The 12,866-nt window shown below is 41.1% G+C and overlaps 1 protein-coding gene and 1 pseudogene across 1 annotated transcript; one reads left to right on the forward strand and one right to left on the reverse strand.

Annotated features, from left to right (window-relative positions):
* Positions 1–7,401: 7,401 nt before the first annotated feature.
* Gm6794 lies at positions 7,402–7,918 on the forward strand (annotated as a pseudogene).
* A 3,779-nt stretch (positions 7,919–11,697) lies between these two features.
* Vmn1r36 (vomeronasal 1 receptor 36) lies at positions 11,698–12,615 on the reverse strand. Its single transcript, NM_134166.1, has one exon. The coding sequence runs from the start codon at positions 12,613–12,615 to the stop codon at positions 11,698–11,700; it is 918 nt and encodes a 305-aa protein (NP_598927.1).
* Between the last annotated feature and the right edge of the window lie 251 nt (positions 12,616–12,866).

The raw sequence follows: 12,866 nt of genomic DNA on the forward strand, positions 1-12,866 counted from the left end.
TAGCTTCAGTAGAAATCCATTTTGTCAAATATTAGGATAATGGCACCTGCTTACCTCCTGGTCGCATTTATTTGGAGTACTTCTGCTCATCCTTTGACTGTAAGGTGGTGCCTCTCTTTACAGCTAAAATGTTGGGGGGAGGGGTTATGCAATACAGATTGATGGGTATATTTTTTGATCCACTAGATGGTTCTGTGTCTTCTGAATGGATATTGAGGGCACAAGTGTGTAAAGCTATTATTAAAATATGCATGTGAGATGTGGACATCGTGTTGCTAATTTTTGATGGGGTTTATGTTATAAGTGGTCCCTGTTTTTTAAGAATTATGATGTATTTTTTAAATGTTTTGTCATTCTTTGTATGTTTAACATCATCTACTTCAGTCCTGCTTATTGTGCTGTCCACTCATATCCACTCTTGGCCTTTGGAACCTCCCTTCAAAGATAAAACACACAAACAACAGCAATAGCAACAAAACATAGAAAACAACTCATTGTAGAAGCTGTACTATATCACAATGTGTTCTACAGTATATTTCTCTCTCCACACATCTTTACTTGCAAATATTCATTTCAATGAATCATTGCCTTCATTCCATATCTGTGGCCTCTGTGACACCATCAATATTGGATCTTCCCAGTTATCCTGTTCTTGACTTGTATCATGGAGATCCTACAGACTTGGAACAGCAGGACTGTCCCTTTGACTCATTCCAAAGGTTCACATATTATATAGATTTTGGGGGTGGGACAATTCAGAGCCCTGGGTCACAGAACCTGGGTAATAGCTGAGCAGGGCAGCCTGCCATCTCTCCCTTATGCAAATCAGAGTGAGCTCTCCAGTATTGCTCCAGCTAAGCTAAACAAAGCTGCCAGCAGAAGGAGACAGGATCAGCTCCTGCTCTCACTTCCAAAGGGTCAGCTCAACCACACACGGCCTTCAGACCCAGCTCCACTGTGCTGCCCAGTCAAGGTTCAGAACCTACTCTCCCAAGTGCTGCATCTTCTAAGGGTCTGAGTCAGCTTCCTGCCTTCAAACAGGACTGGTTTACCAGTGCCTTGAACATCATGGCCAGTACCACTCTATTGCCCAGACAAAGTACAAGGGCTGCTCTAACTGAGATCTATAGCCAGTGAGGGGGCAGGGCTAGCACACAGGTTCTCATGACTCAGGGCCTGTTCTCTCTACTGGACAAGGTAGTGAGGGTTGACATGGGGATCATATAACCTCATGGCAGAGGAGTGGGGGCCCAGATCTCTCAAGCTCTCAGCCTCAGGGCTGGCTCACCCATGCCCTCTTAACTAGTGCTAGCCCTGCTGTGCTGCCATGGAGAATCACAGGAACTCTCTCTTGAGAGCTCCTGCAGGAGAGAGATGTGGCCAGCTCTCCAGAGATTCATAATCAGTGAACTTCGAGGCCACTTATATACAGGCCCTGGACATTCACACTTCCCCAGTTTCTGTGCCAATCAGGGACATCCCTATAATCTCTAGTAGTAATATAGGCCACGGACATGAACATTGTATCCTACTGCTACATAACCATGGACCCAAAGGCTATGGCAGTGACAGCTTAGGCTGGGACCTTATCATTGTTTCTTGTAGTTTTACTGCCTTTCTTGAAACCTTGCTACCAGCCCCTCCCAGCTTTCCTTTTGCTCTTCCCTGATTGCTTCTGGGATTTGCCACCACCAGCCTTAACCTGGCTTCTCTTTCTACCTGCCTTTGCTCGCTCCAGAAAAGGTCCAGTCACTGGCCCACTCCTTAGAACCTTGAATATGCAGATAAAAGTCACACGTACAGCTCCATTTACTTTTAACTTGTCTACTTGGCACAACTGCTGGGTGCAGTACATCCCACCCGGACAGACGTGCCTTTACCAATTTATTACCTCCCTCTCTCCAACCCTAAACTTAGTGGCTTGTTCCACCTAACCCTGCCAAAAATTCTTGGCCACCTGCACATAGTGCAGGCCACAATCCCTACATTCCCTATGAGGCCTTACATGATTTCTGCTTCTTTCTTCCTCCAAACATGGCAGAAAACATGGCAGAAAAGGCCTCTCTCCTTCCTTTCCCTCCTGGGACCCAGAAGTAGCACCTATACCCTCTTGCCAGCAATTGGCCCTTGGTTTTCTTTATTGACAAATCAAGGACCAATTGTGGAATAGAGTTAGCATCAGAACCCCATTTATAAACCATGGCCCCAAGTGGCTGGGCTGGAGACTCATAGCAAGGTTCTCTACCCTAGAAGCTCCAGTTCCAAGTTGCTTCATTGTTCTAACTGCTCCACTTCTCCTTCTTTCCCATCTGACCACCACATGCTTGCACATTGTGGTGGCTTTCTGCTATAGACTAGTCACATGACTGGCAAGACCCTGAGCGACATCCTCCACCTAATGCTGCAGGGCATGGTGACAAGCAGATATCTATGGCCCTTCTGTGCCATGAGGTGGAGGCAGTATTGTGGGCAGCATGGTGGTCTGCAGATCTCTGTCCCTCTTCCTCCTCCTGCATTATGTTGCCTATATTTGATTTGATCTGATCTGATTTGATCTGATCGGATCGGATCGGATCGGATTGGATTGGATTGGATTGGATTTTCTGGTATCTTAGGCATTAGACAGCCTTGGCTACCAAACCAGGCATCAAACTAAGGTGAACCTTTGTCATGATTTCCATCTGCTTTGGCCCTGACTGATATAAGAACAACATCACACAAGGTGCCTCTTTGCTTATTGCTGGGCTGGGGGTGACTTTGTATTTCTTCCTACAGTCTTTTCTCTGTGTTCATTCTCCAGACTGAACTTTTCTTTTTGGTATTTTTTTAAAGATTTTTTTAAATTTATTTTTATGTATCTGTACACTGTAGCTGTACAGATGGTTGTGAGCCTTCATGTGGTTGGTGGGAACTGACTCTCTCTGGTCATCCCAGCTTGTTCCGGTCGGCCCTGCTCACTCAATCACTGCTTGCTTGGGCCCAAAGACTTATTTATTATTATACATAAGTACACTGTAGCTGACTTCAGACACACCAGAAGAGGGCGTCAGATCCCATTAATGGTGGCTGTGAGCCACCAGGTAGTTGCTGGGATTTGAACTCAGGACCTTTGGAAGAGAAGTCAGTGTTCTTACCCCCTGAGCCATCTCACCATCCCTTCTTTATGATATTTTGTTTATTTGTTTGTTTCTTGAATACAATTTTATTAGTCTGCTTATACCATGCTAATTCTTCTTTTTCCTTTAGTTATGGCAGAAAGGATTTCTAGGTACGTTTATAGGCCTGGCCCTCATAGTCCTTTAGGACTTAGAAGCCATCATTCTAGGATCTCTTAGCTTTGAAAGTTACCATTAAGAAATCAGCTGTTATCCTAATGATTTTTCTACTTTATCTGTGAGCTACAGTTTTTCTCTTGAAGTTTTCCAATACACTTTTGTTGCTGCTACTGTTGTTGTTGTTGTTGCAGCTGCTGCTGTTGTTTTTATTGTTGTACTGTTCTGTTGTTACATATATACTTCATAATTTGGCTAATATATGCAGTGGGTATTTTTCTTTCTGGTTCTATTGTGTGTTCTACATGCTTCTAGCTTCTGTATGGTTATGTCTTACTTTAGTTTTGGAAAGTTTTCTTTTCTGATCTTTTGAAGAGCAGGTCGATGCCATTTACTTTGGAATCTTCTCCCTCAACTATGCCTATAGTTTGAAAGCTTTTTACAAATTGTGTCCCACATTTCCCACATGTTCCTTTTCTTTGTATCTCTCTCTCTCTGTGTGTCTCTCTCTCTGTCTCTTTTCATAAGTGTGTATATATGTGTGTGCCTGTTACTAAGTTTACATATTTTGTAATTATTTGGTCTAGATTCTCTACTTTTTCTTAAGGTCCTAATATTTTTTTTCCTACTTTCCACTTCTATTTGAGAGGTTTTCCATTGAGTTTTATTTTTGAGTTATTGGGTTTTTAAATTCCATATTCATTTCTGGTTCAGTACTCTTTGTAATTCTACCTCTTTATGTAATTTTGTTTTCCAGCTCTGGATTATCTCCATTCCCATCACCCTTACCTTTGTGTTTTCATGAGCATTACTCAAGAATTTATTCCCCTTAGTTTCTGTCTCCTTAGTTTCATTAAGTTCTTTGTATCTGCTTTAAACCTTTTAATAAAGTTTATGGTTGTTCTTTTAAAATTCTGTCCTGTGGTTCACCTAGGTTTTTCTTGTTAGTAGACATTTCTGTGAGACTGGTGGGTTTAGTAGAAAAGATAGTGGTTTCATCTCTCACATTTTTTCCAGTTTGACAATGATATCTGGCCTTACAGACCTTTAATTAGCAGAAGGATCTTCACTCAGTGAACATAAAGACTATCTCTTGGGTTCAGATCATACGTGTTTTGGAAACCTTCAGTGGCTCTGAAGATCACTGTGACATCCATAGTACAAGATGACTAAAGTACCACAGGGCAGGAGGTAGAAGAAGTTGGAGAAAGAACTGGGGATTCAGGAGATTTAGGGAGAATTGCTTAAGACATCCTGAAACATGTTGATTCCCTCACTATAAGAGACAAGCTTTAACTTCAAGTCAGGGATGCATCTCTTGCATCCTGCACATGGGAAATGAGCTCCCTCCCACAAGTCTTGGAGGAACCAACAGAGGACAAGGTGAGCCCTGGAGTTAGAGGCCTTGAGATGAAAAACAAATAAAGACTATGATCCAAAGTCTATTACTTAAGTTGAAGTCCCAACAGAGGCAAAGGGAGCCAGCAGGGCAGGGGGGCAGCTTCTATCTAAACTGCCAAATACACAAAGATGGCTATAGTGCCAAGCCCTGTACTGAATTATACTGAGGGATTGGCTTTGAATTTGAGACTCAGCATTCCCTGGAGTTAATGTGGAACATGGCACAGTCTGTTTGTTTAATGAACAGCCACTGGCTTGGCTACTATACAATTTCTAGGGCAATTAGAAATAAGTGGACCCATAGTACTGTCTTCTATGCCAGACATAGACTTAGAGGAGTGGCTGATCTGATGGAAGACCTCAGTCTGATGTGGTCATTGTAAAGCACTCATATATTTGGACAGTAGAAGCTCCTATTCTCATCTTGGTGTTTAGAGTGTAACCTGTGCACAACGTCAAATAACACATGGAAAAGATTGATTTGAACATGCTAGAAGTATAGGAGAGGGTACAGAAGAGATGACCAATGGTGTTTTGTTGTTTGTAAGAGTAAGGGAACTGTGAACAAAGGGACCCTGTGATGTACTTGCCTCTCAAGTAGCCACAACCATGGGGAGAGGCAATGAGGAACTGTGGGATTGCAACACAGATTAAAAAAAAAAACAACATGACTTGTGTCTGGGCCCTACCTATACTAAGGGAGATCCCTATCATATCCCACCCTAATTTTGCAATCTGCTTCTTCCACTAACCAAGGAGCAAGGCAAAACTCAATATGGGACTAAGGAAAAGGGGAGGGACACTGTGATGTAGTGCTCTTCCCTGGGATGCCACAAAAGATCTCTCTTCAGAATTGTGGGAAAACAAACAAAAGCCCTTCTTCAATGGTCAACTGACTGACAATGAAAATTATTTTTATTAATATTATTCATTCCATTCATTTACATCTCAAATGACATCCCTGATATAGCTGTCTCTTGTGAAGCTATGCAAGTGGCTGGCAAATGCAGAAGTGGATGCTCACAGTCATGTATTGAATGGAACACGGGGCCTCCAATGGAGGAGCTAGAAAAAGTACCCAAGGAGCTGAAGGGGTCTATAACCCTATAGGAGAAACAACAATATGAACTAACCACTAGCCCCCAGAGCAGTGTCTCTAGTTGCATATGTAGCAGAGGATGGCCTAGTTGGCCATCAATGGGAGGAGAGGCCCTTGGTCTTGTGAAGATCATATGCCCCAGTATAGGGGAATGCCAGGGCCAGGAAGCAGGAGTGGGTTGGTTGGGGAGCAGGGCGGGGGGGGGGGCGGAACAGGGGACTTTGGGGATAGCATTTGAAATGTAAATGAACAAAATATCTAATAAAAATTATTTAAAAAATAAGAAATTCAATTAATAAATTGGCCAATGAAATACACAAAAAAACTCATACAGATCAGTAAATACATAAATATCTCAATTTGAAAATACAAAGATCAGACAGGATTTTCTCCAATAATACAAATATGGAAATGAAGTACAGAGCAGAGACTGAAGAAAAGATATATACTGTCCCACCTGGGGATCCATCCCATATACAGGATTTCAAACCCAGACACTATTGTGTTTGGCAATAAGTACATGGTGTAAAAGGAGCATGATATGGTTGTCTCCTGAGAGGACCTGCTAGATTCTTCCAAATACAGAAACAGATGCTCACAGACAGCCATTGTACATAGCATGGGGTCCCAATAGAGATGTTAGAGAAAGGAATGAAGGATTTGAAGGGGTATGCAACCCCATAGAAAGAACAAAATCAACAAACTGGATTCCCGCAGATCTCCCAGGGACTAAGCCATCAATAAAGGAGTACACATGGCTCCAGCAGCATATGTAGCAGAGGATGGCCTTGTCAGACATCAATGGAAGGAGAGGACCTTGATCCTATGAAGGCTTGACAGATGCCTCAGTGCAGGGGAATAGAGGGCAGGAAGGTGGGAGTGGGTGGGTGGGTGGAAGAACACATTTATAGAAGCAGGGAGAAGGAGGATGGGATAGGGGGTTTCCTGGAAGTGGGGAATCCAGAAAAGAGGATAACATTTAAAATGTAAATAAAGAAAATATCCAATACAAAAGAAAAATATATATCTATTTTCACAAAAAGAGAAAAGCAACTTTTAAAGAGATGGGGCACAGTGGTGAACAATTTTATTTTCCAGAGTTGTAATGGCAGAGACAGAAGAGTACTATCTTGGCCTATTGGCAAGTCCCAGATTACAGTGAGAGACAGTCTCAACATACAAGGTGAGGAGCATATGAAAAAGAAAAAATAAAAACAGCCGATGCCAGGAGCTATCTAGGAGAAGCTAAAAACCAGCAAGTAATCTTCCTGAGATGGGTCCACCATGGACGGAAAAGCTATGATGGATTTGCTCCTTTAGGCAAGGTCAAGGAAATTACATTTCAGGAAAGATTCCTGCTATTAATATGCTTTGTGTTATTATTACATATATAACCATTACTAGGTATGGACCTACCCTTTCCAGCAGATTTCTGCAAACCTAAAAAAATGTGCTGTCTTGTAATAATACTATATAGAAAAAGCAATAAAGATTCTATAGAACCCCTGATTTGATTCAAATAATTTTAAGAAAATTTTAGAGATGGTCATAGTTGCCTTGCTATAAAGATGTAATAAAGTGAGAATCAAGAATAGAATGTGCTCTTCCACAGGAGGCCTACACGCTGCCGTCTGTGCCGCCGCCATGTCTCTAGTGATTCCTGAGAAGTTCCAGCACATTTTACGAGTACTTAACACCAACATCAATGGGCAGCAGAAAATAGCCTTCGCCATCACTGCCATTAAGGGCGTGGGGCAGAGCTATGCTCATCTGGTGTTGAGGAAAGCAGACATCGACCTCACCAAGAGGGCTGGAGAACTCACGGAGGATGAGGTGGAGCGAGTGATCACCATCATGCAGAACCCATGACAGTACAAGATTCCAGACTGGTTCCTGAACAGACAGAAGGATGTGAAGGATGGGAAGTACAGCCAGGTTCTGGCCAACAGTCCAGACAACAAGCTGCGTGAGGACCTGGAGCGGCTGAAGAAAATTCGAGCCCATAGAGGGCTGTGCCACTTTTGGGGCCTTCGTGCCCCCGGTCAGCACACCAAGACCACTGGCCACAGGGGCCGAACTGTGGGTGTATCCAAGAAGAAATAAGTCTCTGGGCCTTTGCTGTTAATAAATAGTTTATATACCTATGGGGGGTGGGGGAAAGAATAGAATGTGCTCATTCCCCATAAGAGTAAGTAAAGACTGCATAATAAACAAATACAATGAGTTTTCATATTTACACTAAAAAGAAAAATAGATATCAGAAAATTTGTGTTCAAGGAAAAACATTTTGGTACAAGGATAAAGATGCATGTATGCACTACAGGAAGGCAAGGCCATGAAAAAAAAATGTTGCTTTTAACTTATAATGTCATATTATAATGAAACACTGATTTCAACATAATATTTACATCCTTCTGTAACTCCCATTTTATGTAATATTTTATCTCTGAGGTAATTTTCTGAAGAACAAAGCTTCTGTGAGGCAAAGGACATAGTCAATAAGACAAATTGACAACTTACAGATTGGGAAAAAAATCTTAGAGGGCTAATATCCAAAATATATAAAGAACTCAAGAACCTAACCATCAAAAAACCAAACAACCCAAACGAAAAATGGGGTATAGAACTAAACTGAGAATTCGAACACAGGAATCTTCAATGGCTGAGAAGCACCCAAAGAAATATTCAAAGTATTTAGTGATCAGAGAATTACAAAACAAAACGACCCTGAGGGCCACCTTACATAAATCAAAATAGCTAAGATCAAAACCTCAGGTGACAATAAAATGTTGATGAGGATATGGATAAAGAGGAATGCTCCTCCACTGCTGGTAAGATTGCAAACTGGTACAACCACTCTGGAAATCAGTTTGGAGGAAATTAGAAATGGATCTACCTGAAGACATAGCAATACCAGCCTGGGGGATATACCCAAATGATGCCCCAGCATGCCACAGGGGAACGTGTTCCACTGTGTTCATAACAGGCTTGTTGGTGATAGCCAGAAGCCGGAAACAACCCAGATGTCCATGACAGAAGAATGGACACAGAAAATGGAGTTCATTTACACAGTGGAATACCACTTAACTATTTAGAACAAAGACATCCTGAGTTTTGCAGGCAAATGGATGGAACTAGAAAAATAACATTCTGAGTAAGGTAATTCAGACACAAAATGATATGCATGGTATGTACTCACTAACAAGTGGGATATTAGCCAAGATACAGTCCACAGATCTCACAAAGGTCAACAAGCAGAAGGGACCAAGTGAGGAGGCCTCAGAGGAGGCAGAAGAAAACAATCTCAAGGGGGTGGGAGGGAGGGAGGGACCTTTGAAGGAACGTGGACATGTAGGGAAGAGATGAACATGATGTGGTATTGGATGGGGAAAAGGACTGAAGTCCTGAGGGCCAGCAGAAAAAAATGGAAACAGGCAACTTGGGGAGGTAGGAGGTTGGGGAGACCCTCCAGAATGTACCAGAAACCTGTGAGGTAAGAGATTCTCAGGTCTCAAAGGGAGGGACCTTAGATGAAATGCCCTACATTGGGCAGAGGGAACTTGTAGAGCCCACCTCAAGCAGAAAGACAAAGCATCAAGTGAGGAATGGGTTGCCATCTCACAGTCAAAACTCTCACCCATAATTGTTCCTGTCTGAAAGAACTGCAGGGATGGAAATGGAGCAGAGCCTGAGAAAAAGAAGGTCCAGTGATAGGCCCAAAATAGGACCCAGCTCATGGAGAGGCTCCAAGGCCTGACACTATTACTGAGGCTATGGAACACTCACAAAAAGGGACTTATCATGACTGCCCTCAAAAAGACCCAAGAAGCAACTGAAAGAGTCAGATGCAGATGTTTGTGCCTAACCAATAACAGAAACTGCTGACCTCAGGGGTTGAATTAGGAGAGAGCTGGAAGAAACTGATAAGGAGGTCGACCCTGTAGAAGAATCTACAGTCTCAATTAACCTGGTCTCCCAAGATCTCTCAAAAGCTGGACCACCAATCAGACAGCATACAGCAGCTGATATGAGGCCCCGAACAGATATCCTGCAGAAGACGGCTGGGTCTGGGTTCAGTCAGAGAATATGGACCTAATCCTCAAGAGACTGGAGGCCCTAGGGAGTTTAGAGGTCTGGTAAGGTGTGGGAGATGCAGTTTGGGGACATGCTCATGGAGACAGGGGTGCAGGGAGAAGGTATGGGATGTGGCTAAAATATGGAGTGTAAATAATTAAATAAATAAAAGATTAAATAAATTTTTGAAAAAAACACCTTTTTGTCAAAGATAGTATAAAAAAGCCAGAGAAGAGAAATTAAGTTGCTGTTCGGATGGTTCGACTTGGGGAGCTCTGCCAGATCCATTCATTCATCCATCCATCCATGCATCCAAATGTATATGTCTGTCTATATGTATGTGCATATGTGTATATATGTGTGTGTCTATGTGTGTGTATGTGTGTGTATATATGTGTGTTTATATATACATATATATATGTATATATGTAAGCATGCATGAATAGTTGTCAAGTTGATTGTTACACTAGACCCTGACCAGAGTGTGAGGTTATGAATATGGATGTGTCTGTGCATATTTGACTACTATAAAGCATCTTAATTACTTTCCTTTCTTTCCTGTGTGGTTCACAAAGGGATACCCAGCTTAGCCAGACAGGCTGACTCACCAGAGAAAGGAGCACTAGCAATAAATCCTTTTATTCAATTCCCTGCTGCTAAACAGCACATGTTAATCTCCAGATATCAGTGCTTATTAAAGCACAGGTAATAAGGAGTTAATAAAGCTAAGTTTTCAGAGCTTAAGGAAGCACAGAACAATAAGAAAGATCTAAGTTTCCCTAGTGTTTCTTTAAGCATAAAGAGTTAAATAAAGCAGAGAGATATAAGGAGCTAAAGAAAGCACAGAGAAAAGACACCAGCGATTTTAAACCATAGAATAAGCAAGAACATTTGCAGGACTTTTTGGAACTTATCAGCAGGCATTCAGTTGAGTTAGAGAGCTTGAAGGCCAGAGACCATCAGTCTTTAAAGCCATTTCGGAGGCTGTGACCCACTTCAACCCATTCCAGGCCAAGAAGGCTCCCAAGAAGCCAAATTTGTCTCCAGGCTTCCATGTCCACATGCACACACACCCTTCATCAATGCACAAATATCCATGCATGCACCCATACGCAAATAACATGTCATATATCATGTATGTATATGTACAAAATTTTTATTCACCAATATTTTACTAAGGGTGAAATAATTGAAGGACAAATTTCAGGCACATGAAATTTCATATAAGACTTGTTAAATATTTAATCCTTAATGAGTAGTACAAACTAGAAACTTTAAACTCATTATTATTATGAAACTATAGAAATTAAAGCTAGGAACTAGAGTTAAAGCTACAATCAAATATTTATAATATTCTTGATCATTAGAGTACATTAAAATATTTTTTTTAAAAATCTTTTAAAACTTACTAGCAGCAAGGATAATCTTTTGAGTAACATCAATATCTAGGAGATATTTCTGATAAAGAGTGAAAGGGAGGAACTAAGGAAAATCCTGTGGAAATATGAATTTATGTTGCACAACATACTTAAGAACCATATACTTATTGTTATCAGAATTGTCAAAAGAATGAACAAGTATAATACTACAAATTCTATTTAAATCATATGAAGAATCTTGCTTTGCTGCTTGAACTATTAAACAGTTTAAGAAAAATCTGTTTTTTAAGGAAAAAAGTATTGGTGCTGCACCAGCATGGCACCTTAAAAACATCTGTACCTCCAGATCCAGAGGATCTCATGAGCTCTTCTCAACTCTATAAATACCAGGAATGCACACATGCATACATGCCGATCCAAAACTGATACATACAAATAAAATAAACAAATTGTTGTATAAATAAGAGGAAAATTACACTTTTTTAAAAATCTGGTGCCATAATTTTTGCATACTTTTTAATATAATGATTATTCGCTTCTCAGAACTGATTTGTACCAAAGGAGTAATTGTGGGATAGGCATTCATGACAAACTTCTGAACAGTCAGGATGACCGAGTCATACATCCATAACAGGACTGAGGAGGACGAGATGATGAAGTCCACCCAGTACATGACCACAAAGAAAACCACCAGCAGCAAGATGGTCTGAGTGGCCCTTTTCTCAGGGGAGGCTCTCAGGTGGTTGATACTATGAAGATGCTTGCATTGCCTCTGATGTCTGAACAAGATAATCACCATGTATGTGCTCATAGTCAGCATGACTCCTACAAGAAACACATCTCTTAAGGTTGTCATGGTTAAAATCAGTCCCCTGATGATGTAGTTCATGGGGAAGAGTGAGCAGGATTTAGTCACCTTCAGCTGGTTGGTCTCACTCCCATTGATATAAGCACCAGTATAGATGATGTGGTTAATGCTGAATGACAAATTGAGAGACCAAAAATAGAAGAAAGAATAGATCATGTATTTTTTTAGTTTATGTTTAAATTTTGCCAACAAAGAGGTATTGGGACTGATCGTCACAGCCTGGAACACACTCAGGAGGCAGGTGATGCAGATAGAGAGGCCTCTCATCACTCTGTTTATGTAAGCAGTTGCCTTACATATGAAGTCATTGCCAATGTTCAATGACCCTAAGAAATCTTTAAGCCAAGCATGCCCTCCAGTGAGAAACATCATTATGTGAATGAAGGTCAACTGAAAGGAGATCATGTCCATGGGCTTAGATCTGTGACACAGGATTATCATAGTGTAGAAAAAAAGAAGAAATATATTGGCTATAGCTCCAAGCCCAGTTTGAAAATTAAGGATATTATTTAATGAAAACATAATCAGAAAGTGTATTCATCTTAAGCACATAGAGGAAGCATACTTCAAATATCTGAAAAATATTAGATACATCAAACTTATGATTCTCTGGTTAGTATATCTACATCATTGTTCTGTTTTAGATACTTATTTTTATTGGATAATTTATTTACTTACATTCCAAATGTTATCCCCCTTTCAGTTTCCTCTCCAGAAACCCTGGATTCCATCCTTGCTCTCCCTGCTTCTATGATAATACTTCTCGACCCAAC

Source organism: Mus musculus, chromosome 6 (assembly GCF_000001635.26).
Source record: "Mus musculus strain C57BL/6J chromosome 6, GRCm38.p6 C57BL/6J".
Taxonomy (NCBI): domain Eukaryota; kingdom Metazoa; phylum Chordata; class Mammalia; order Rodentia; family Muridae; genus Mus; species Mus musculus.

Excerpts from the sequence above, each read along its gene's own strand:
- Vmn1r36 (NM_134166.1), bottom strand. The coding sequence starts at position 12,615 with ATGTTTTCATTAAATAATATCCTTAATTTTCAAACTGGGCTTGGAGCT.